Source organism: Passer domesticus, chromosome 5 (assembly GCF_036417665.1).
Source record: "Passer domesticus isolate bPasDom1 chromosome 5, bPasDom1.hap1, whole genome shotgun sequence".
Classification (NCBI taxonomy): Eukaryota; Metazoa; Chordata; class Aves; order Passeriformes; family Passeridae; genus Passer; species Passer domesticus.
Genome location: NC_087478.1, coordinates 41,754,392 through 41,782,123, shown reverse-complemented (window position 1 = coordinate 41,782,123; position 27,732 = coordinate 41,754,392). Strand labels below are relative to the sequence as shown.

At 37.0% G+C, this 27,732-nt stretch overlaps 1 protein-coding gene across 1 annotated transcript in view; it reads left to right on the top strand.

Moving 5' to 3' along the window:
• Positions 1–27,732, top strand: part of DCN (decorin) — a 37,444-nt gene that overhangs the window by 5,816 nt on the left and 3,896 nt on the right. The window contains exons 3-6 of the mRNA XM_064419700.1: positions 13,959–14,071; positions 24,066–24,279; positions 24,470–24,583; positions 25,751–25,844. Of these exons, the coding sequence (XP_064275770.1) occupies positions 13,959–14,071; positions 24,066–24,279; positions 24,470–24,583; positions 25,751–25,844 (535 nt within the window). The remainder of the gene's footprint in view (positions 1–13,958; positions 14,072–24,065; positions 24,280–24,469; positions 24,584–25,750; positions 25,845–27,732) is intronic.

The window sequence follows — 27,732 nt, the reverse complement described above, 5'->3', positions numbered from 1 at the left end:
ACTTAGTAATGCTGATGGAATTTAAGTTATTTTGAGAACTTGTTCTCAGTCTGCTTCAATTCTGCAGAATGTAATGAGCTTTCACTTGGTGAAAAATTAGAGACATTCACACAGGGACCCTTTGCTCCTGTACTTGCTCCTGTGGTCGTGCACTTCACACACACGTGGTTTACAGTCCATTGCATAAGACACTTCTGGGTTAGTAGAGTCCCATAATGACAAGGAGACTCATAAATACAGCAATTAATGCCACAGGTCATTGTTTCCCAGATAATTTCAAGTGGGGTGAAAAGAGAGAGATATAATTTGAGCTTTCTTTGAACCCACATGCTGCATATCATGCAATGAAAAGATTGTGCTTTTGGATCAGCTGGGCTGATAACATCCAGCCCTTGGGAAAAGAGATCTCCCTGGGCTCAAAATATGCAGGCCTGAAAAATAAATAAATAATATTTCCCTGGCAGAGCTCAAGGAAATATTTATCAAGCAATGCCAGCCTTGGCATTAAGTTCCACCCATCTTTGTCACAGCCCTAACGGGACATGGCACTGCTGGGAGGCTCTTGAAGACACAGGTCTGCTGGCTGCCCTGCAAGCAGGGACAGGAGAGCTGTGTGTCACCTGCTCACAGGCTAACCTGCCCTCTACTCCTCTGAATTCACTTCTGTGGGACACACCCAGACAAAATCATATTTACCTACTGACTTGAGAGAAGGCAGTTGCTAGCCTTTGCTGCAAACTGTGGAGGTGACCTCACGCGCTCCTGAGCTGTGGGATGAAGGATGCTCTTGTTTCAGGGACCAGGGGTGCAATTTGCACATGGAAGGCATGAAACTAGCAGCGACAGTTCTGCCTCCCTATTAACCCATGCTCCTGGCCTGCCTCTCCCTTCAGCTCTAGGCTTTTCCAGCCCAACCAAATTAGCTACATCCGTCCTCCAAAATTATCAACTTTAGTCATCTAGTCCCATGGGTACTAGTTGAAGAAAAATTTCAGGCAATAACAATGGTCCTCACAAGGATGTATTAAGATCTTCCTAAATAAATTCTCATAAAGGAAAGCTGAAACCTGAATCAAGATCCTTTACTCTACTCGTGTCTGGCATGGAAGGAGCGTTTACAACTCTTTCCTTACATGAGCACATGAGTGCAGGGGACATGCCAAGCAAGGCAGCTGGAGGACCCTAACATGGGCAACATATGGAGATGTTCTTCTTACACCTGTTTATTTTGCGCCTAAATGGGCATTTGCTATTTGTAGATTCTTACTTTATAAGGAAAAAAACAACCATCTGACACAGGATTATGTGAATAAACCACAGGAGGACTGTTGAATCCAGAGTCCAGAGATCAGGTTTGTCCCATTTCTCATGAGCATTGGATGGGAATAACAAAGAAAATAAAATCCAAGTTCAATAAAAACAGTGTACAAAAATGCCCAGTAGTCCAATTACACTCTTGTCAGCAGAATTTTTGCATACTTATAGTCTTAAACTTCATTCACATCTTCCTAAACACACACCTACAATTAATTTATTTTGCCTCCCAGCCAAGAGCTGAGTTGACAAGAAGGATACTGCTGCCTTCTCACGTCCTAAAAAAGAATTCTCTCTAATTTTTGGCTACTGATGGATCAAAAGCAGAACCTACTTTTCATGAGATGTATTACCTTTGTGAACAGGCTCAAGGATCTTATCAAGGAAGGCCACCGTGCTATCTTTATAAGAGTGCTGCCTTTTATTAATCTACCTCCTGTTGTTAAAAGGGAGCCACAGGTTCACTTTTCGATCATGCTTCAGTATGAGGCATTGGTATGCTATATCCAGGCTTTCCATAGAAACCACAGACATCTTCCTTATTAGAGCCCAGTACAGGTGGGGAATAACTGGTGTAGCTGCTCAGAGGCCACTTTTCCTGTTCTAAATAATATGTACAGCGAAGATGTGCAGTCAGCTGGGTGGGCAAACACGCCTCTCAGAAACCCTAGCAAGGACTAACAGTTCCATTTAAAGCCTCATCCTCCCAAAGGGAGTCTCAAGTAAAGTTCATCCCAGAGCGCCCTGGTAGGCAGGAGGATGCATGTGTGATTACTCATCCCTGCAGCAGATGCAGAACGCTTCATAAGCACACTCAGAGGTGGTGGTCAGAGCATTCTTTCACCTTCAGATAAGTCTGGCAGCCCCTTCTAAATGAGCAGTGTCTCTATACAGGATCCAATGAGATTGCCCTCCTTGCAGAGTTGCAGGGCACAGTGGGGGACTCTCCATCTGTGTCACTGGGAGTGTCCATGGAGGTTTTGTGGTTTCCTAAAGGTGTGGGAGAGGGACATGTCTGCAAACAAAATTCAAGTGGTATTACAGCTAAAATTCAAATTTTGCTCACAGCTCAGAAATGCAGGGTTTCTCCAGCTGATATAAAGAGGACTACATTAGAGCTCAGCATGGATGCTGGAGAATGTGTTTGAAAAGAACTTTGAGATCAGGAGATTAAAGTCTCACAGATATGTAAAGCATTATTAGTAATTATTATCTGGTAACATGAGGCAGTTTATCTGAACAAATAGAGTGTCTCAATATATCAACTGATGGCTCTTCAATACTTGAGCCATCATAACATGGCAATTTATTTGTTGGCAAAAGATAATTTATCTCACTGTATGAAATCTTCCAGAAATATCTGAACACCCATTTTTCTGATTTTGATTTCATGTGAGAACCTAATTTTTCACTATAAAGGAAATTAACTCCTTTTCAATATGATTTGTTTTGAAACATAATCTTTAAAACTAAATGATCAGCTCAAAATCCTATAAATTACTAAATATGCAGTAAAAGAAAGAACAGATCCTTAAGTGGCCAGGCATTAAAAACCACAATTTTTAAATAAAAAAGTTTTTGTAAATTTACATTGTCACTGATGAGCCTTTAGGACAAGTTATTTAATTTTTTATGTGGTTGTTTTTTTGGTTTTTTTTTCTTCTTACAATAAAGATTAAAGTCCTTTTATGTTCAATAGAAGCTGACACTCTCATGAAATCCCCTGGCTTCACAGAACTGGATCATTTACCAAATTATTATTATTAAAAAAGGAGCCATGAAATCTGGGAAAGTATTCTGTAACTTCTACTGAGAACAGCATCTACATCACAAGACCCTGGCCGTAAAACTGACATTGTTCAGCCCAGCATAACTTGGGCTGTCAGCAGGCACAAGCACTGGGCATTCCACATGCTGACTGGGTGAATTGGAATACCCTTAACGTGTTGGAGGTCAGACTGGAGGATCTATACTAATTATCACAGGATGTTAAGGATCTGAGAGTGGTCTGCTTTCCTTTCATAGTCATTGGGTGAGTTAGGTTGCCCATTCAGGGGTTCATGCTATCTAAGGTGGATGTCAGTGATGGAAACATCCCTCTTGGAGAACCAAACTGCCAAGACAGGGCAATGACCACTGGAGGTTATACAACTTACTTTCAGATTAATGAAGTTTTGTGGTTTGTTTTTTTTGTAATTAAGGCAAGGAAAAATAAACCCATGTTGCCATCTTTGTTATGTGATAAATTTGGCATGGATTATTACTTTTTTTGTATGTATTCTGCTTTTATACCATTTTGGGGATGCTCTGGAAGTTAAAAATCACTAATTAAAGCCATGTGCTCAGTACATTCTGAAAAACTATTAAATGAAGAATTCAATAATTAGAAAATGCTCTTGAAAATTTGCTCTTGGAAAAAGAATATTGGCCTGGATGTAGACTACTTTACATTAACAAAAAGCCGTTATCTTGTGCCAGTATGGCAGTAAAAGACAGGCTTTCTTGCATCACCCCCTGAATTACTGATGTTCCATTTTCAGCTGATAAACATGATCCTAGATGAAAATTAAGTCACTCTAAGTACATCCCTTCCTTATTTACTGCTTACTCCAAGGTAACAGTGATCAGCTTTGTATGTTTTCTTTTTTTGTCAAAGTGTTTTTAGGTTTGTTTGCTTACTTCAGACTTGGAAATGGCATTTATGAAGGCCTGGTGGCAGGAAAGGAAATTTAGACTGCCAGTCCAAGTGATACAAGTAGTGACTGTTTTCTGGCTTGCTCTGTCACAATGATTCATTTCTAAAATCTCCCAATGCAATAATAAATAGCTAATAGATAGCTAGTAAAATGTGAGTAAAATGATTATAGGTGATTACGATGTTTAAAACATGCTAAATAATCATTCCTTACATGACCTAGTGTTATGGACTAACAGGTGTGACTGGTATGGATGTTGTGTTCTTAACACCTTTGTAGGGAGTGGTAAGAGATACAGATATTTTAAAAATACCTGTGTTTTCACAACAGAAAGACTCTGGTATTTAACTGTAGAAGTTTCCCAGCCAAGGAAGAGATAAAGAGTCCAAAATCTCCTTCCCAGTGTTCACTGAGTACCCATAGCAACAGGGAGGAGATCTAGGAAATCAGGTCCCATGTGAAGTGATCAAGGATAACAACAAGAAACTTCTGCTATTAGCACCCAGCTCTCCAGAAAAAATTCTGTTCACACAGCCCAGTTACCATGGTATTTTGTAAATCTAATTTTAAGCAGATTTTCAAAACACCAGTTTCAAACCCAGACTGGAGTGTCCCAGCCTTATCAAATTTGCACTTAGTGGTCTATATTTTGCTTTACACGTGCCCCGAATCTTTGATTAAAAAGAAGTGGTCCAAAAGAAGATCATCAGGTTACAGGAAAATAAAATATTTTTCTGAATATATTTTAGTATTTTCCTAAAGTTCAAATCAAAATCAGTATTCTTCAAACAATATTGTCATTTTTTAAGAATTTATTGATCCTGTTTTCCGTGTCTTCCCTGACAAAAAAAATATTGACAAATGCTGGAATTATATGTCTCTTTGGCTGTATTGTATTCATTATGCTCACACAGAGCATAATAGTACATGTAGTCCTTTACACTATGAAAGCAAAGTAGATAGATAATCACAGAACCACAGAATATTCTGAGTTGGAAGGGACTCATCAGGATCATCAAAGTAAATCTCCTGGCCCTGCACAGAACAGCCCCAAGATTCACACCATGTGCCTGAGAGTGTTGTCAAGTTATTCTTGAGCTCTGTCAGGTTGGTGCTGTGACCCCTTCCCTGTGGAGCCTGTGCCAGTGCCCAGCCACCTTCTGTGTGAAGAACCTTTTTTTAATATCCAGTCTAAACTTCCCCTAACACAACTTCAGGCCATTCCCTCGGGTCCTGTCACTGATCACCACAGAAAAGGGATCAGTGCCTGCCCCTCCTCTTCCCATGATGAGGAAGTTGTAAATTACAATGAGGTTTTCCCTCAGTCTCCTCTTCTCCAGGCTGAATAAAAGAGTAGAACTTGCTATTGGGCTTCTCTGCAAAAATAGGGATGGAAAAAATAAACACCAAAACACAGGGATCTCAAAACCAAGGACCACGCCTGCATGGGTTTTTTAGGAGGAAAAAACAATATTGAATTTGTGTTGTAGTTTTCAACTTATGGAGCCAATTACAAGATTCAAACAGCTCTCTACAAATAACCCTGATATTAGTAAGGTTGCATTTGCTATGTAGGCAACTCTTGCAAACCTTGTATGCAGCCAATAGGAATCAAAAAAGGGGGAAAGCAGTATTTAAAGAATTTATGTACTGTCTGCATACATACTGGTATGCATATGAGGGGACGTCCAGGAGACCATCCCATACCATCTTTGTGTTTGTTACCTGGGGCATACTTGGAGTGTTTTCAGTTTCTACAAAAATCTGTTAAGGAGAGGATGCTTACACTTTTAATTTTAATAAGAAAGAGAATGCAATAATTATATTTTACAAATAGCAGTGAAAGCAAAAAACCACTTCTGCCCACATAATGGCAGCAACTTTAAGGACTTCATGGCAAAAACTCCAAATGGAAAAATTATTATAGAAATGTCACAGTTTTTGAAACATGTACAAGTGTAAATGGGGCTACAGTCTGGTCCTGTAATACAACATTAGCACAACAGAAATGTGCAATAAGACATCCCGGAACCAGTTTTTCTTGCCCCTCCTCTACCACCTAAAATGTGAAAGTCTAGAATTATTTCAGTTTCTATGCTAGAGTGCATGTTTTTCCTTCTACTGCTCCAGAGTGGACCTCAGAAACGAAAGAGTTTGTCAATGAATTAATGTTTTAGGGTGACATGGAAGAAAAATGTCCGTAGTGGTGCAATAATCAAACTCATTGCTGAATATCTCTACCTAACAGATATAGAAGCAAAGGCAAAAAATTGAATTAAAATCTTAATGTTTTCAGGATTAGGGGATAAAATTTGCTTTCTGTTCCTTGGTCTTTCACTCTGTAGCAGGGAGTTTACATCTTCTGGGCTGGAGATGACTGGCAGAGTTACAGAAGACCTGGGGAAGCTCTATCACTAAATGTCTGACAAAATAAAAGGAGTTACAAAACAAATACATCTAAGAGTTACAAGGGTATATATAACACCCTTTCGTAGAAAGAAGCAGATAGCAGGTCTGCAGATTTCCTGATTCAGTCAGGAAATTCTCTTCCAAAATTTGTTTGTTACTCACTCTGTCCAGACATGACCACAGCAGCTTCTTCCATTTTATGATTGCGTGAGAGAAGGTTAACAACAATTCTAAAACATTCATGAAAAATGGCTGTGTTATGTTTAGAAGTACCTGAAATAACCAGGAACATATCTCTGCCCTCAGGTTATAAACTAGGGCTATGTAATGACCATGTGGTCAGAACAGGAAGGAAAGTTTACTTGAAACCAGAGAAGACCTCCCCCAGATGATTATTTATGACATTATGTTAGAGCCAATTCTGGTAAATCCCAAAGTAAAAATTGAGGGAACTATCCTCAAATTGTCATCTGTTGCCTGTTGCTAACATAACTGCAACAGAGGTAAACATCAAACTGCATTTCTCCAAAGGGTCATTCAAAACGTAATTTGCTATATAATGCTCACTTTTCTGAGTCACTGAAATGCTCTCTTATGTCTGCTGAAGGAATAAATGTTTCACCCTACTGCATGAGTACTCATAGATAGCACATCTGTGTTGCATCCACTTTAAGTGAAGCCATCACACACATGGTGCTGGCAGATTGCAGGAATCACACGGGTCACTTGCTGCTCTCTGATGGGATGTTTTATGTCTGCAACCATGGCAGTGGGAAATGTAAAACTGATGATTCTAGGAGTTAACTAGAAAACTCACAATACTTGATTTTTATTTCAATTAATGTCTTAATCCCTGAAGTCTAAAGATTACTTCAGAATATTTTTCTGTCTATCTAAAATGCTAGTGTTCTTCAGAAGGCATATACATTTGGGATCATTGTAATTAAAAGTCAGAAGTAGAAGCTGCATGAATTTTAGCTTCAAAAATATATCATTACTCTTAGCTATTAACTTTTGGAGCCAAGAGAATAACTCTATCTGTACCAAAAATGTGACTAGCACTGAAAAATAATTCATAACAGCTGTGGCTTGCAATATTCATTATGCTTTGAAATATGTGTTCACTACTCAGAGTGGGTGGAGTGGAAACGAGCAGATAAAGCCATGTACTCACTTTTATACCTTTGCTAGGGCTTTTATAATTATTAGCACTAACACAATAGAGAACTACACATTGATCTCATGTGTGTTAATTTGTTTCCACTTTTCTGTGTTTCTCACTCTGTTCTTGGAGCACTGTTATAAATGTTTGAGGGGGAAAGAATACTCCCTGTAGTAATAGGTCAGTAGGTCTACCCTTGTGAGGGGCCGTCTCAGCAGGGAATGTAGTTTGTTTTCTTGTTCTTTCCAATGGGGAGGGTCAGACATATACAAAAACAATAATCTGGGGTAAAAATAAGCCTGAAATGGACCTTATGAGACTTTCAGACTGCTGAACAGGAAAAATATCTAAAAAATGGTTGTGAATCATCTTCAAGAAAATATATTTTAAGAATCTTATACATTCCATTGTGGTTTCAAAATCTGTTAGAAAAAAAAATACTGCTTATTTAATAGCAAGAGTGGAGACAGTAGAGAAGGAACTTTTAGTTTGAAAATGGGAGAGAGGAGGCCATGGATACTAGTCTGTAGAAAAAGACAATTGTTTCATGGATGCAAATAATGAAATTACTCCTATTTGCAAATCCCACACAATAGAGAACAAATTTCCAGTAAATACTGTAGCACATAGCCTGGGAAAGTATCAGTAAACTTTTCTAAGTCAAAGCAGTTCCTTGCCATCCTTCCAGAAAGCAGTCCTTGGATCCAGTTATTTTTCCGTGACTAAGTATCCTGACCCTGTAAACTTGCCTTTCGCCTCGTTTGCCCCAGAGTCCACTCAGGGCATTGCTAAGGTCATTCACCCCTGGGAGGACTGCTGCCCTTCAGTGGGATGCAGCAGAGCTGGGCTAGGAGCAAGGAGAGCACACAGCAGAGACAGCCCAGGCAGCTGCTGGAGAGGCTGCCTCCACTGGGAGTGCAGCCACTGATGATCACGGCTGGGAATTACACAGAGCTCAGTCCAAATTCCTCAGCTGGCAGCAGCTGTTTGCGGAAACTGAGAGAGTCTTGAAACGAGCCCCATTTTATGGCCCCTGTGATAATAATCGTAAGTGTTGCAATGTAATAACACATGTATCTGAGCTACAGCCTTCAGATGTCTCTCTGCCTTTTGGCCTGTGCTCTCCAGCTGGGAAAGCAAAGGTTTATTCAGAGGAATAAGCCCCATCCCTGCTGCTTCTAAAATGGATAGGTGGAGGGAAAACCTCCCAAAATACCCTAAAGACACCAAAAAAATCAAACCACAAAATTGTAAAAATTGTTTATTACTGTCACTGTTCACATATTTGTTACTTAGACTTTGTGGTCCCAGTGTGGGAAAGATGCAATTGTCAGGAAAGCGTCCTCATCTCTGGGCTGCAGACACAGACTTCTACTTGCTTGGTCTCCCTCGCTGGCCCCATAAATCTCGCATTCCTTTTTTGCACAGTCGTATGGCTTCAGCAGAAATGTGGCTCCGTGCCAAGGTGCAGACTAACTTGTGGCTCTCGCTGCTGAGAAGCTAGAGCAGCAAACTGAAACCTCTGCATAGCCAGGAGGGTTCAAAATTCTCCCTTTGTGGTTTAAAAGATTCCATGGCCACTTGATCTCAGCTCCTGTAGCAGGTTATTCCTTCAGCTGCAGAAATAATAAAGCCTGCTGTGTATACCAAAACCCATAGCAACCTCACACTATTCCCAAATTCTTGCTGCATCCCCTACACCTGTTTGGCTGGCTAAAGAGCAGCATGTGTTGGGCTGGTGCAGTGCTGCACAGGAGAAGGATAGCTACTGATTGATTCTCTCTCAGGGACCAAATAAGGGGTGAATTATACCAGTCTTGGCCCTTCCCTCCCTCATTTCCCATCTCATGAAATCTCCAGGCCCACCAGCCTTCATTCCTCTCCAGGAGGTGAGGCAATCACAGCTAAACAGACAGACACTGCCATTTGCTTAAGAAATTATAACAAAAGGCTACAAGGATGACATCCCACAGAAAAAAGCTTGATTTCTGCAAAGTTACCTTCTCCAACCTCCCACTAAGCAGGGATTCCTGGCCCATGTAATATCTCCCCACCAAAGGTAACTGTGGATGAGTCTTTCTTGTGTGAGAAAGAAATTGGTTAACAATTTAATTATTCTGGATTTTATTGAATATATTTTGATGGTGCATGTTATTTCAAATATCTGTTGTGTAACAAGGAAGTGTACAAAAAAAAGTTAAGAAAACTTCTGTCATGAATAATGAAAGCTCATCTTATCCTAAGAAAAGGAAATATCCGAACTTCCTTGCACAATTTTTTGCCATTTTGTAGTTCTCTGGCTTATTCTGTTCTTCATGTGTTTTAATGTGCATACATTTTTACACATGTAAATGTATACTGGTGGGAATAATTGTTTGCTCCAGGTTGATAATGCAGAACAGTAGGAAATGTCTGCTTATAAAGATTCATGAGGGATATTAGAGATCTGATCTGGGCTACAGGAACTGATAGCTGTTAAGCTTCTATAAGGAAGTAATGATTTCTCCCAAAGAAATATTTTTGTCCATATCAAAAGGGTATTTTGACTAAGATACCTGAACTGCTTAATTAAATCTCTTTTATTTCCAGAAACTTTAAGCTCTCAATCACAGTGTAAACAACAATTTTAAAAGGGTGGAACTATATAATTTAATCTTATTTGTGAATAAATTTATTTTTTTAAACATTATTTATCAACTTTATTAATAACAGACTTAGTTTTATTTGAACAAAATTTAAATAAATATATATGTGTTTTATACCTATAAAATATGTATATAAATACATAGATATATGTATGTATGTATTTTCAATTTAATGTTGGAAAGGCAGATAAATCTAAATTTTTAATCAGTTATAAGTTAATTTTAGGAACTAGAAGCCTGAAATTTTTCCAGGGAGTTGAATACCAAACTGTGTAGCACTGATTATTGGCATAAAAGCCTCAAACTGCTGTGAGAGATCTTCATATGGCTTTTCAAGAAGCAAGTTTTAATGTCTGAAAACATCACAGACAAGAGCTGGAATATCTGTGTATACTGTTCTTAAAATGATGGAGAGGAAACTCAATTGATATTTTCTGACACCAGTTTTCCTTTTGGTTGGCATTACATAAATTTCACCAGCAGTCATTTGTAGGTGGGTGTGTGATCACACTGTACAACATGGCTTCAGAAGTACACGAGCATCTACTGAGTCTCTCAGAAATGAGTAGTAAGGACAGCCCACAGTCACACTCTAAACTTCTGTCTCCCAGATAGAAGAACCAAAAAAATCTTTCTGGGACATGATACTTCTGAGCTTCCAGTAGGATTACAATTTTCTCCATTTGATTTAAACTCTGTCACACTGTCACGTCTGTTCAGACTGTCCCATTCATCTGAGCTGGCTGCTGTTGACCAGAAAGTTCTGAAGCTTTTGTCTCCAGGCTGCAGCACAGGGATGAGTTTGCAGTACACCAATACTCCTCCTGCATGTATCTCTCTGGAGGCTCACCAACTTATACAGACACCTGAAACTGCAGGCTGAAGCACAAGGTGGATGTGGATCTGGTTTACACCTCAAATACACTTTAGTCTCCTGAATTATTTAAATTTTGCAGGTCGTTGTCCAGGTTCACCCATTTATAAACTCTTCCTCCACTGGAGAGCTTTAGATGATGTAGGTTTCAGCTGGAGGATGTATTCAATTGCTTTCACTGCTAATGCAAGGTCTCCTCAATAGCTGGTGTGCACCCTGTACCCATCTACACTTTGTTCTTCAAAATCCACGACAGTCAACAAAATAAAAGATATATAATGCCTAGAGCTGGTTTTGAAAATATTTTAAAAAACAGTTTCAGGAAATGCATTACAATATATGTAGGATAGGTATTAAAGTTAAAATCTTCAAGTGATGGCAATTATACTCTGCATGCAGAGCTAATTATTTTATTGTACATCCTTCTAGATTCTCGTACAAGACAGAAAAACAATGTTATATATTATTTTCAGAAATGGATTTCTGATTATCAAATTTGTCTTATCTTTATAACATGAAACATTGAAAGTCTAACTTTATTGCTCTGAGAAATTATCAGTTCTACCATATTAATGAATAACACTTAAGCTTTTAGAAACTGAAAATTAAAGCTGGAAGTTGTGTGTGAAGTTTAGTCTCTGTCAAATTATCCCTTCAGTGGTAAGCCAAGTGTTCACCAACTGCGTTCCAAGGCCATTCCCTAAAGCATGGCTGCATAGCTCTTGCACTCTACTGTCTGCATAACACCTATTAGAGGTACCAGCCTACTAACACAAACCTGCTGACAGCCAGAGCATACCAATGCTACTTTGAATATAAGCAATTAAACCCTTCTGGGTTTGTTTGTAATTTTGGTTTTTTTTTCATATGTGAAGAACGCTATAGAAGTTGCTAGACTGTAGGAAGTTATAACAAAATTATGGTTTTGAAAAAGCAGTGTTTTTTGGGAAAGAATTTTTTAGTTGCTGACATCAGTCCTGTTCACTGAAGACAGAAACTGTCCAAAGACAACCAACATGCAAATTATACAGTATCATATTCTTATATATTTGGAACTCTAGTACTACACTTCTGGAAGTAATGAGGGTTTTGCAACTGTTGAAGCAAGAACAAAGTCCATGCCTAAATGAGGAAAAGTTATTTTAGTAATATGAACAATCTTAATCTGTGTCAAATATTTGTGCACTGAACATCAGTAAGGTAAACAGGATGAGATGTGAGTTTTGGCTGGTGTCAGTTTATGAAGTTTTACTAGTTCATCCCAGGCCACATGATTCTGCTTTTTAAAACATTTCACTTCTGGTGTAACTAAAACTCAGGCAAATTTTTATTGCATTCAGTTTTAATAAAAATCTGATCCAAATATTTTAATATTTTTTTATCTTACCATACTTTTCTCTTTACATATAGACACATATATTCTAAGAAAGGATTGAAAGAGAAGGAATTTTGCTACACATAGCAAGATTTTGACAGAGAAAACAACATTCTGTGCATGAGAACACATTTTTGACAAGCAGTTAGTACCACAGAATCACAGAATTGTTGAATTTGGGCATCAGCTCTTGAGACCATCTAGGCCACTCCCCTGCTTAGAGGTTGCTTGGGACTGTATCCAGACAACTTTGGAGTATCTCCAGGCATGGAATCTCAACAGCCATGATGGCCAAAGCAGCTTATCTTTGGGAAGCATATCCCACTGTGTTTGCAATGCCATACTTGGGATTAGTATACAGGTTTAAAAAAATAACATATATAGGGATATATCTTTCTTCTGAGATGAATATTGTGCAGTTCACTATCATTCTGGGGAGACACTGGAAATACTTAAAGAGAGATCTTTCCCAGAAGAGTTCAAATACAGCTTCAGGAATACCAGTTAAAACCTTTACTGATAAAAAGGCAGTTTTACCCAAAGAAGTTCCACTTCTGATACATGCCCATATAGAGATTTTATTAGTGTCTAGAAATTTTTTCCTACCAACTATTCATTTAGCATTTCACATTCTGTTAAAGAAAATAAAAAAAGCTAGTTAGGAACGAACATTTTAATTTTGTGGTAAATCAGAGTGACTGTAAAAGATTTGTTTTATTCCAAGTCACAGTATGAAAGGAAAGCTGGGTAAAGCAAGTGTTATTTAACACTAAATAATTTCATTTCCATGACTTCATCAGACTTACATATCAGCTATTCAGAAAATAGTCCCAAAGAGAGTCTTTAATTTAAACTGTCTGATGTTCTTTTGGCAGTTGTAGTGAAACCAAGAGATTTGTTCTCCAGAAAACTTGGACATAGTTTCAGTTCAAAGAAAAGGGGGGAGGTGGATTGGTAGTTTGGGGTTTTCTTTAAGGTGGACTTTACTGCAATTTACTCACTTACTGTCAAGCAAACTGTATTTTTTCTGGAAATTATTATCATTAACTATCGTCCTTCCTTCAAAAAGCCTAGTACCTTTTAAAAGCAGGAGAGGTTCTCTGTCTACAAAAGTTAACACCCAGTGAAAATAATAAATACTATATCTTTGTACAAAAGGATTTTTATTTACACAATTCAGTGGAATAAAACTTGTTAGAAATTATTTTCCCAAACTAAATTCTTTGCTTCAAGCCATACCTCAGATATTTTCTCAGAAAAGGCATAATGGAAATGTGAATAAATAAATGTTGGTTCAACTTAGCAAAATAAAACTCTCTTTGACTGGCTGGAGACAGAAACACTTTCAAATAAGTCTTCATAAGCTGCTTCAGGAAATTAGTTCTAGAAATGGTGTTTACTGAAAGAAAAATGCTACTAAGAAAGGCACTGTCCCTTATTTAAAGTTTCATTCAAAGTTAATTGTTCTTTTCACTGTCACTAGGTTTGGAAAAGGTGCCAAAAGACCTTCCCCCAGACACAACCCTGTTGGACTTACAGAACAACAAAATCACTGAAATTAAAGAAGGAGATTTCAAGAACCTGAAGAATCTTCATGTAAGTGTGCAGATTAACTGGTATTTACCAACAAAAATGGGGAGAAAATGTGACTTTGGCCTGGTAATGCATTTTTTTGGAAAAGTCATTAAATAATTTGTGATCTTCCTCCACCAGCCCAGCCTATTTATTTCTATCTCCATTTCTCTCCTGCAAGCTTTCTTGCCAAACTACAGAATTTTCTCACCTCTTTTCAGCTCTTTGTACCTGTCTCCTGTCCATTCAGCCCCCTGATCTCCACCATAGCTTCTCTCACATATTTATTTATGTTCTCAGTCTCTTTGGCACAGTTACTTGGTTATTTCCATCTCAGCCCTGCCACCTCACTCACTTCTTACTGTACTCTTTCCCCTCCCACCTCTGAGCTCACAGAGATTTCTATGTGCCACGTTTGTCAGCAGACATTCTGTACTAATTTTAATTCAAGAATCTTTCCAAATTAGTCTTCTGCCCCCTGCACTATGATGAAACTGTGTTTTTGCAATAACCTTCTCCTAGCAAAGCTCCATCCTCATCCTGCTCTACCTGCCAGTCTCTTCTAACACTTTCTGTCTGGTTTCCTCTTTGCTGAAATATTTTCCTTCCTGGTTTCTGTGACTTTTTTTTTTTTCTGGTTCACCTCTTCTTTTCCAAGTTTCCATCAGACAGCTACCTTCCTTTCTGTTACTATTTTTTTTTTCTTTGTCTGAGATCCTCCTCCCTGTCTATAGTTTTTATCAACTTTTTAAAATACACACCTCATACTTTTGCCTAAATTCCTTTTTAGCAAAAAAAGGCTATTTTCTGTCTTTGAAAGCAATATCCTAATTCAGGCATATGCCTGAAAATATTACTTTCTAGGCTTTCAACAACTCATTTTATTCTGTGTATTCCTGCATTCAATCCTTTATTATTATAAACAATATCTTTTTTGGCTTTTCCTGCCTGGGTCTTTACAGGCTATTCCTATTCTATTCTATTCTATTCTATTCTATTCTATTCTATTCTATTCTATTCTATTCTATTCTATTCTATTCTATTCTTTCTTTTACAAACAACAAGCCAACTCCCAATGTTTTCTCCATAAGTGGTGCCAATATCATCACTCAAAGAATCTTGTTTCAAACAAGAATCTACATTCAACCAGTCATACTTGGAAAAAAACCTATACAATTTTACCTCTTTCAATTTCTTCCAAAGTCCATCTTAAATATTTGTTTAAAGGCAACATCAAGAAGAAAATTAAAAAAAAATATGAATGCCAGACTGTCCATAGTGAAAGGATCTGCATGAGTAAATCATGATGAGGTTCATGTAATCTAATTTTAGCATAGGTGTCTATAGTTGATCTAGTTCCAGAGATAACCTCTAAAGACAACAAAACATGTTCTTCCACATCACATTTCAGAGGTCTAGGTTTAAGAATGAGATAATTTGTTCCCCATATTTTTTTTTTCAATTCCCTTCTTTGGCTACAGGACAGAATTGACACTGTAAAATGTTCCTGCCCATTTGTATTGGTTTTCTTCCACCTTGGAAAGAAGTCCTGTGTTTTCAGTGAAGATTATCTATGAGGTGCTAAAAGAGACAAAATTCTTATCAGTGAAATTAATCTTTTGGCAATCCTTCTTCATGACACTGTATTAAATGAGTCAGAGCATGGTATTGCAGATGAAAATCACTTCTCCCAGTGACTTCTACCCACTTGGCATTTGGTCCAGGTCTCAGTTACACATCCTGCTGTGAGCTATGCTCACAGTTGTGAACTGTTTTAAAATAAGTTGTGAACTTATTTTATCTCATTGAAGTTAACTCTAAGGGGTTTTCTTTATTTGTTTTGTTTTGTTTTTCCTTCTTTTTTTAAAAAACAATTTAATAGTGAACTAAATTAGTAACTCCTCAAGGAAGAAATTATTTGTTTGTCTTACTCACAAAAGTACTCAGGACATGCTTAGAGACCACTGGAAATCATACATTAGCATAAGTTTTAACAAGCAACCTTCAAAATTGCAATTTTCCTGGTTTTACTCAAGAACAAATAATGAGCCTTTCAGGGTCCCCTTCCAACCCAAACCATTCTATGATTCTATGATCTCCTCCCCAAAAAAATAATTTAGTCATGCAGTATATTTATGTAACTAGGCACCATCTTTGCTCTCAGCAGGAATATTCCTGTGTAATATCTGGGAATGATTCCCATTCCCTAACTTGCTATTGAATATTTTTCAGAGGGAGTATTGTTTTTAGAAAGTAAAACTCAAAAGCATTGTTGTTGATAGAGCTCTATTATCTCATTTATTTAAAGAGTGTGTGAGGTACATGTATAAAATGTATGTGCTTTTTAATCTTGTTTCCAGAGAAACATGGTGTGGGTTAATGTCACATTTGACAGTGTGATGTTCAAAAATTTCTTAGACTTCACTAAAATTTCTTGTATTCTACTAAAAAATTGACAGTAGTATTGTTCCAAAATCTAAAATTAGAAAATGGACTTAACTTCTTGCATGAATGATCACTTAAGGGAACAATTCCTTAAACACCAGTTTTCATAGATCTTGAAAAAATGCACAGCTTATACAGTTTGTTACTTTTAAGTAGTCCATTAAAATACCTTAATACTTATAGCTGTCACCAACCACAGGTGTATTAGTTTTAGAAGTGCTTTTCATGACAAGTTGGGTTGAACCCAAGGTTTGACTGGTACTAAAACCCAGAATATGTAGCAAGAAAATAAAGGATTCACCTATAACTTGTCCATGGCTTCTCTTTCAGTACAAATGTAACTGCTTATACTACACATCACCGGAGTACACAGCACTGGAGATGAAAGAGAAATTAGAACCTACCAAAATACTCTTAGTATTGAAAATTTTCCTAGGTGGATTTCCCAAGCACAGGTAAAATTTTTAGCTGTGGAAATATGGCAAGCAATTAGAAGAGGACACAGCTAAAGGAATATTTACCTGCAAATAATAGATGTCTGCCAAGAAACATCAGAGTCAACAGTTACAGTGCACTTGATATTTTCATAGCTTCAAATTATCCAGGGAAAAGTGGCTAAACTATTAATGTTGTACTGTTAAAACTCAGTGAGCCTTCACTCTGTTTGAAAATAGATTGTTGAAAGATTGTTTGTTTGTGTGGTTTTGGTTTTGTTTTTTTAGCACAGGGATTGAGAGAATAGAGGAAAAATTGAAGATTTTTTTACAGACTGTGGACTGAGTTTCACATTTTCAGAAAACTGTCTGATATTATGTAAAAAAAAACTTGCTTATGACTTAGACCTGTGGCAAAAAAGTCAGACAGGAAAGCTATTGGAAAAGCCAGGAAAAAAAAAAGTCTCTATTTCTATGAAACAGTCAGAATTTTCCAGGCAGACTGACACTTCTGGATGGAGTTCAGTACTTTGACCCCATGGACACAATAAAGAATCCAAAATACTGCATGAGTAAGCTCTCATGCAGAGTCAAGGAGGAGCCTACACAAACAGCACATGGAGTTGCAGGCTGTGTGGCAAAGCCAAAGCAAACCAGCAGAATGCCTGCACCTGGAAAAAGAGGTGAAAGAAACTGCTCTGTGTTAGATCACTATAAGAGCAGCACAAACAACAGAATGGTAACTGCATACTTCTCCAACAAGAATTTTTCAATTGGCAGAGTGCTAGTACAGTGAAGGAAGATGAGTGAACTATTGGCCTGAAATCAAATGGAGCATTACCTAATTGAAGCTAGCAGAACTGCTCAAAGCCATGGCTGTACATACAAAAATGCTAAACCCAACTTTGTTTAAACTGAAGGAAAAGATCTAAGAGATAAAAGATTTAAACTTGGAACTTAAAGTATGACCATATCCACATTAAATGTGCAGGCAGAGAAACTGAAATTCTTTTTGTAGTAACAGCAAGTGGAAAAATAATGTATGGCAATAGAAAATTTCATGCCATCCTTTTCTTACAAAACAAAACAAAATAAAAACCTCAAAACACCCAAACAAAATAAACCAAACCTGAAGAAAAGTCTAAGATCTTTCAGAGATACAGAAAAACCCCTGAGATCAAAAAAATATTAATTAAATAATCCAGTCTTCTGATGACTCATTACATCTTCAGTTCCCTCTTCTCAGGCATAAAAAGAAGTTAACATTAGTCTCTGTAAATCTCATATAGAGGAATCAGTAGTCGCCATCCTCCTGTGAAAATACTAAGACAGATATCTCTGTCCACGTTCTACCTCTGAACCCAGTTCCTAGTATCATCAGTGGCAGGACTGAGGTGCTGCTTTAGGTTTCTAAAAAAATATTCAATAGGGGGAACAAAAAGTTAATCTTCCTGAAATACAGCACTCCCTTAGAGAATTTTCATTTCCTCAAACTCACCTTCGCATTATGCTTATGAAACAGTGAGATTTTCCACAGAAAAAAGTATAAAACAGACCACATGCACGGAAAACATTTTTCTTGTACAATGGGTAAAGATTTTTTCATATGTGAAAAAAAAACAGGACAAAATATTTTGAGGTCCTTGAAATTCTGGAGAGAGTCAGCATTATAGGCTAATGAAAAAAAGGAAATTTTTATAGAATATATCACTAAAAAAAACCCAACAGAACTGCTGTAATAAATTTAATGAATGACTAAAATTTCTTGTCATAGTAGACAAGGTCAGGGTTGAAAGAAAAAGCAAAATGCAGAACCACCTGTTTCCTCATCATATGTGCAAGTCATGTGTGAGAGGTACCAGTGGGAGCTCAATGGCCAGGCAAGCTAGGTCTGCAGCAGGCTCCTTTGCTGTGTGAGATTATTCAGCAAGGTCCTGTGCACGTGATCAAACTCTTTCCACACACTTCTGTTGTTTTTACTGAGAGGCTGCTCCTTCAGTGCCTTGACATCTCCTTCCTTCACAATTCATTCATCTCTGTTGCTTCCATCTCATCCCTGTTTCCTTGCTTCCTTTAGCTATGTCCTCTTCATCCTGGGTTTAGATGATTAGAGAAGAATGTAAAGTTCTGGTTTTGAGGGGTTTTGTTTGTTTGTTTTGGTTTATTTTGTTCTTGGGTTGTTTGGATTTTTAGTTTTTCCATAAATGTACATACATCCTTAATAATTTGGAAGAAAGCCTTCCCTCTATGTTCAGGTTATAAGTATGACTTAACTGAAAATGTAAGGTAAACAAAAGGGATGAATGTTATTATTATTATTTTATATTGGGATTCCTGGCTCCTGAGGTTAAAGTTCTTGAGATATAACTGTTCCTAGCAGAATGTAATAAAAAACAGGTAATAATGAAATATATAACCCAGGAAATTAAAGAAATTCCATTGGGTCAGGGATTGACTTTTCAGTTTAAACCCTGAAGGATGCATGCATCAGTAAAGAATTTAAGTTAGATAAGAGTTCCATCCCCAGCTGGCAAAACAGGTGTATCACTATGCAATATGGCTGATGAAAGTTTGCTGGTAATTTTCCATTTTAATTCTGATTTTGGCAAGGCTCTCACTTCTAAATATACTAAATTAAGATGAATGGGGATTGAAACCACTCAGAACAGTCTCCTGAGATTCTCAAATAATGAAATTACACCAGAAAATTTAATTCTCTGCTCCCCACCCCTAGACAGGGCAATAACTGGAAGTTTTAGTAACCACAAGAAGAACAACCCTTTGCTAATTCCAACCTGCCTGCCACACACTGCCCTTGCAGTTTGACAAAAGCCTGCCAACAAGGGTTCCAAAATTTTCCTGAATTGTGAATCCTCCTTTTTGTGTTGGGAATAAATATTTGATGTAGAAACCAGGTCAGAAGGAGCTGAATGGCCAGACTCCCACTGACTTCAATGTAGCCAGCATCTATTCCTGTCATACAGTGGTTCTTATTTTTTATTACAGAAATATGAGAGGTGTTTCACTAAAAGAGAAAGTAATCTTTGGAGCAAAGCTTAATTTTTTTTCCTCTCTGAACGCCACTTAAACTGCTGGTCATTATAAGGTGGTGCAATATTAAAACTGAGTCAATGTTTACTGTGCAGTCTACATGATTTAGTATGACAAAGGAAAAAATGTTTTATCTCAGGAAAATGAAGATGGAAGTTGAATTTTCTCTTATCTATTGCTATGAAACATCTAAGCCTAACAAACTGATGTATTAATACTTGATGTATTTTTGCCTCTTTCTTTCTTTCTTTCTTTCTTTCTTTCTTTCTTTCTTTCTTTCTTTCTTTCTTTCTTTCTTTCTTTCTTTCTTTCTTTCTTTCTTTCTTTCTTTCTTTCTTTCTTTCTTTCTTTCTTTCTTTCTTTCTTTCTTTCTTTCTTTCTTTCTTTCTCTCTTTCTTTCTCTCTTTCTCTCTCTCTCTCTCTCTTTCTCTCTTTCTCTCTTTCTCTCTTTCCCTTCCCTTCCCTTCCCTTCCCTTCCCTTCCCTTCCCTTCCCTTCCCTTCCCTTCCCTTCCCTTCCCTTCCCTTCCCTTCCCTTCCCTTCCCTTCCCTTCCCTTCCCTTCCCTTCCCTTCCCTTCCCTTCCCTTCCCTTCCCTTCCCTTCCCTTCCCTTCCCTTCCCTTCCCTTCCCTTCCCTTCCCTTCCCTTCCCTTCCCTTCCCTTCCCTTCCCTTCCCTTCCCTTCCCTTCCCTTCCCTTCCCTTCCCTTCCCTTCCCTTCCCTTCCCTTCCCTTCCCTTCCCTTCCCTTCCCTTCCCTTCCCTTTTTTGTATCCATACCAGGTCATGTTGAAAACTGTGCATTTGTTTGCTCAGTCTTTTTTATTGTGAATTCATTATGTGTTTCAAATTTTTGGGTGGGGAAGTTAGGGTTTAGGGAATATATTTATTCTAAATGAAATATCCTTTGTTCTCCATTAAAAGTGAAAAGTGTAGAAGAAGGTAGATTTTCAAATAAGAGCATCAGTTCCTGTGACATTTGTTCTAGGATGTCATTTCTGCCAAATTATTTCACACCAGCAGCACTGCAAGTGATATCTGAACCTAGGGCTCCAGCACTCTTGAACATATTCAGGATAACTTTTATTTTTCTCTCCAAGTGCTACTTGCCCTGTACAAAAATGTAATGTCCTTTAACACACTGAATATAATGTCTCATCATGCCATCTGGGCTTTATTCTGGATAGCTGGTCCTGTGACCTGTTTTTGCCTAAGATCCATTCCTCTGTAACACTGCCTGCAGATGTTTTCCCTAGGTTTTTGTCCCCTAGTTCCTGTTTTCATTGACCTTTAAATCCCCTGAGTTTTTAATTTTATTTTATTTTGGTTTGGTTTAGCTTTTGTTACATGCAAACCATGCGGGACACATTCTGAGGAAAGCAAACAGCATTGCTGCAAGGCTCATAACTTAGTTCTTTAAGTATGGGATATAATAGAGGCATTGTGAAGTGGGAAAGGAATCCAGGGCTATGGCTTGCCAGGTGCGATACTGGTGTGTTATCCTCATCATTTGTTGTTGCTCTGGGAGCCAGCAAAACGTCTCTTACAAACTGCAGTGTATGTGTTTATTTTTCCTTCTTTACAGCTGCACAACAATGGAAAAATAATGCAGGTTTAAATATTGAGAGCAGGGACTTGCAGAGAGGGGTCTAAGTGGGAAATAATATTCTGGCAGAGAAAAAGTTGTAAATTCTGAGTTGTGGTACTTTCCCATCTTATACCATGGAACATGTTTCCACCGTGAAATTAGTGTTTTTATACATACCTTTGACAGAATACCATCATTTCTAAGTGAAAAACTCCTTGAGTGTTTGAATTTAAAAAAAAAATCTGTGTGTTTCCCCAAAATAACATTAACATATTCAGGAGAAAGCATTGGAAAAGCATAACAAATTAAACCTAGATACCTAGATAACTTCTGGGTTTGGTCAGGGGTATCAGTTACACTCTGAAGAGATGTAACTCATATAACAATCAACTACTCAGAGAAAATTTAAAGACTAGCTGAATGCATGCAGAAATATTTCACACCAAGTCATCAGCTGTGATTACTGTTGCCCTTTTATTTTTTATTTAAAAGGTAACATAGTTAAAAGAAATCCAAAAAAGGCAGACTTTTAGCTGAAACAAATGATTAATCAGTACAAAACAAGATACAGGATAAAAATTTCAAATACTCATAACATGAGCCCAAATTCACTGAGTGTTGACTTAGAGATCTATTAAAAAAATATACAATGAAATTAATACAAATAAAGAACAATGTAATTGGCAGTTGCACATTTGATTATTGAAATAAAAACAATGTAAAAGACTAATCTGCATAATTCCAACTGTACCACTTTTAAATAACTTGATTGTTTGCCTTGTCGTAATACTCTACAGGTAGCTGAATTTCACTATGGGCAGAATCTATATCTGTGTCACAATTCTGGCAATCATGAATCAGAAAACCACTCCCATTGTGTATTCATGTGTTCTCACATCAGTTTTTATCATTCAGGCCCAAATAAAAGAGTTAGTGGCAGAGCCTCCACTGACCAACATATTTATTTTGGGATGGGCTTATTGTTAGGGAAATACTCTGCTGAACTGTGGGTGACCTCTTCTACCTCCTCTTGCACATGAGTTATTTCTAGCTAGCATGCAAAATTAAAACCAGATATGTTCAGCTTTATGTGCACTCAGTGAAACCATGCCCAGTACACACTGCTGGCTTTGCCCAGAGTGATCTGCAAGAGAAGTCCATCAGGGGAAAAAACACATCGCCATTTTCATCTGCCCACTTCTCTTTCCAGTTTCCATGATGGAGAGGTGCTGTCACAGAGGCTGATAGCCTTGTTACTGTTTTAATACTTAACTTATTATGGAATGAGTCAGACACTCCATTTTCCTCCAAGAAACGGGCTAAAGTGTAATTCTGAAAATATTGAAAGTGTATAAAAATGCTCTGATGTTCACTATAGTATTTACAATAATTTTTGTCTTCTGAAACTAGCACAATGGAGGTGGTGAAAAATGACAGCCTATTAATAAGTAGATATTATAACAATATTTACATGGCCCATACTACATAATACGTGCAAAAACATGCAGCACTGTAAATCTGATAAGTAGATAGCAAACAGGTGGAATGATAAGTCATTCAAGTATCTATTATATCTGAAATACTCTCCATTACTGTAAGTCCTGACAGTAATGAGACCTTCTCTCTTTTTGTGTTACGGTTAATTAATCTATGAGATTTAGAAGTAGTGTAAAATTTCAGAGGCATGCAGAGAACACCTGTTATAGATAAAAGTGCTTTCATGGAGGCCTTTGTCCCTTGGCTGTATAAAGAGGTAATCTTAGAGTTACCCTGAGCCTAGATATCACAGTTGTGAGAACTGGATTAGGCACCGACAGGGAAGGCAAAGTGTGGTCCATGATTGCCAACAGCAGGACTTGCAGCCTGATGCTTCAGATTGGTCCCCTTACATACAAAGTTTTTCTTACCAAAAAGATAGCTTATATCTCTGAAAAAAAATAAATTGTTATTCATCAGAAATCTAGTAAGTGCTGTTTTATAAGACTAAGAGGAACGAGGTGGAGTTATGCAAATTTTTATTTAGCTGGGTTGTGCCTTCACTCTATGGAGTAATAGAATTTCCTGTTCAGGAGAAACAGGTTAGAAGGGTCATGTGATGATGGGTAAGGTATAACAGTATCCTTAGGGTAAATAAAATCAGGAAAAAAATACCCAAACAAAAATTATATTCTTTGTGACTGTCTTGTTCTTCACAGATTTCAAATGGGTCGATTGTACTTATTCTTGAACATAAAGTCTCAGCAATGAAGTAACACTCGCATTTGTTCTATAGGACTTTCACTGTTTCAGGAGTTTATAACCTTTTTTCAGTACTGAATTTCATTTTCTTCAGCTCACCAAATTTGCCATCAGAAGACCCCAAAAGGCACTAGATAATAATAATAATAAATAATAATAATAATAATAATAATAATAATAATAATAATAATAACAATTTTAAATATTTCACCACAAAAATAATTTCCCTTGTGATCATCTGAGATCTCCTTGATTATTACTCCACAGGCATTGATCCTTGTCAACAACAAAATCAGCAAAATAAGCCCATTAGCTTTTGCTCCTCTGAAGAAACTGGAAAGACTTTACCTGTCCAAGAACAACCTGAAGGAACTCCCAGAAAACATGCCGAAGTCTCTCCAGGAGATACGGGCTCATGAGAATGAGATCTCCAAGTTGAGGAAAGCTGTCTTTAACGGGCTGAATCAAGTGATTGTCTTAGGTATGAGCATGAGAAATTATAACAAACAAAACTGAGTGTTTTTTTCAAGATGCTATTTGTAGTTTGATCAGTGATTATATGTAGAAAGGCAACAAATGCCCCAGTAAATTGTAGCTCCAAATTATCTTTGACCTGAAGAATATAAGTGACCTACACTGCAGGCCAGCTCACAATCATGTTTTGTTGGCAGAGCTGGGCACCAATCCAATCAAGAGTTCAGGCATTGAGAACGGAGCTTTCCAGGGGATGAAGAGGCTCTCCTACATCCGTATCGCAGACACCAACATCACAAGCATCCCAAAGGGTAAGAAATTTAATTAGTATTTCAGAGATTTGCACAGGTGTAATGTAGTAATTTCTATTGAATTGGAAAAAAAAAATATTATGGGAGCTTTTTGAGTCTGTCCTTAAAGTATCTGTTTTTAAACCAGATGACTTTTATTAGTTTGGAAAATTTTGGTTTTCATTTGCAAGATCCATGAGAGGTGCACTGTGAAATGTCATTTTATGTTATTTTGCTTTTCTTGTTGCACAGCTGAAATATAAAATGGAAGATGTTTTCAGCCTCCAAGCCTGGTTATTGAGCCTGACTAACATTACACAACTGTAAAGTCATGTAAAATTTACTGAAGTTGTACAAGCATAAAATCAGCCTTCCACAAATCTGTGGATTTTAAGCCAAAAATACTGCCCCTATAAAAAACCAGAAACCTTTGCTATTTTCCGAAGTCTTTAATTGCAAATTCCTACAATAAAACAATTTCATTGTAATTTATTAAAAACAAAACAAACAAACAAGAATTATTCCAATTCAGAGGAAATTATATTCAATTTATTCATACTTCAGTCAACAGATGATTTTGAAATGGCTGAAAATTTTTGAGAGATAATACTGATTTTTGTTTTTCTCTTCCCGTACTTCCTGTTTTGGATGTTCTTTTGAGGGACTTCAGATAGGTAAAATGTGTTTCCTCTATTTTTTTCCTGATAAACAGAATTTGTAAACTAGTATGCATCTTTACAAAAACAACATTAAAATTATTTTGCCTCATACTTACAGCATGAGTTTCTACTGCTGTTTCTTGTTAAATATCTAGGTGCCACATGTTTGCAGATTTATGTATATGAATAGTCTGGCTAAAATCAGAGATATTTATATGTCCCATTTACATAATCATGAAGGGTAGAATTAATAAATGAGAATAATTTAAATGAGGTATTTTTAAAGAGATAACTGTTTTATAATGACACTAGGAGCTTGGTCTTATTTCATCATAAATTAATTGTTGATGTCTGTTTTCAGTTTCCCTGATTGTGAAAGTTCTTTATTTCATTTAGTGAATAGTTCATCGCCATGTTTGGAAAAAATATTTTGTCAACTGTGAATAAGCCTTGTTATGGTTCAAGCATTTTTTTAAAATATAAGAATCCAGTTAAATCAAAAATAATTTGATGGTGTTCTCTCTTTCAGGCCTTCCTCCATCCCTTACTGAACTTCACCTTGATGGCAACAAAATCAGCAAAATTGATGCTGAAAGTCTCTCTGGACTCACCAACTTGGCAAAGTAAGAATTAATTTCTTCTTTTCACATAAAATATTAGTAGAAATTGCAATCACCACCCACACAATTATAAAACATAAGTCTGGCTTTCAGGAGTATTAGAATCACTGAAATAATCAGAACTTAACAGGAAAGGCTTCTAAGGATTTGTGTACTGATTGAAGAAAACAAACATTTCATTTATTTTCCTGACAAAATTTTTCATCTGTTTTCAATTAGGAGTGCTATAGGCTCAGGACAACTGTTTGATTTACAAAAAACAAACAAACAAACAAAAAAAAAACACCACAAAAAACCCCACAAAACAATACCTCAAATAAAGAAAAGCCCAGAACAAAACAAAAAGAAAAAAAAACCCCAAAACCAAAAACAAACAAGCAAAAAACCCAAACAAACAAACAAGAACAATTAGACTTTTTAAATTGTATCATGTTTCTTTCATTTCATGTCCATCTTTGGTTTATGCAGTTTTCTTGGAACACAGCAATGCTCATGCAGTTTGCCTGGAAAATGAGGAAAAAAGTACATGGGAACCAAAACTTCCCTCAACAGTGGTTCCTTTGTTTCTCAAGAAAGGCAAATCTGCAATGAGTCCAGGAACATGATTAAGAGAAAGAAATCATAAAATTTAATTGAAAAATTGTTACTGTTAGAGTGACTTTACTCTGCCAATCTGTGACTATGTTGTTGAATAAATTTCTGTAAGTGTAGGAAAATAAAAAGGACAATTCCCAAATAGCCTTTATACAGAATGATTTGTGAATTCATTCACATCAATAACATGTAGCAGGGAAAAATTGTCCTTTACTACAAGTAATTTTTATAATTTAATATTAAAAAATTACTGTGGAAATAGTTTTTAAAAGGATTGACAATCAGACTTTTTACCAGTTTACTGGATTAATGGATTTTCATCTTCATCATTCTGCTTGTCATAAGGAGAGTAGAAAACAGAAATCAGAGAAAGATTGCTGAGAAACAGGAGTTATGTTTATGACTATTTGTAGTTGCTTGGACAGCAGTTCAATGGAATGAAGTAATATTAGTAATATAGTAATAGTAATTAGTATATAGTAATAGTAATATATAGTAACCTAATACTTGTTTTGAATCTGAAAATTCCAAGATATAAAGCTTAGAAGACCTTTCCAGATGTTATAAATTAAGATATTTCATCTTATGTTTTATGTTAATATTTTATCACAGACTCAAAAAAAATCCTGTTCTAGATTTTAATGAAAAAAAAAAATATTGTAAACATGGATTAAAGGACCATGAAGCAGTTATTATTTGTTACAGAGGCTTGGAATAGATTATACATTCTTTGGAGAAATTATGAAAAAAACTTCCAAAGCCAAAACAAGATGGTAACTACTCAGGTAGAGAGTAATTTACATTACTGGAGGTGGGGTTGTGGGGCATGGGAGCTGTCCTACAGGTGACACAGTTTTTCTGTTTTTCTCATTCACCCTTGGAAAACACCACAGGCAGCATCACATGGACAACATTGTTGGAAGTCTGCCTTAAGACATAAAGTTTTAAAAAGCAAGTGCCTGTGGAGTACTAAAAATATCTAAGCTTGGGCTGCTTCTATTGTGGCTGTTCTGTATGGAACAAGAAGATACTCTGTTGATCCACATGGAAATGTGGAGCTGCTCAGAGCAGGCTCCATGTTATAAAGCACTCTCTGCCCTGTCAGGTAACCTAGGCATAGTCAGAGATGCTCTTTTGCAAAGGTGGGAAGTAAGGAAGAGTACAGAGTGCTGAACAAGGAGCACATCACAGAAAACAGACAGATGGGGAAAGGAGGGAGCTATGGAAGAGCTCTAGCCCACCACAAAGAACCCCAGCCTTTTTTTATATGTCTAAGTTTTCAGAGATATTAGGACAA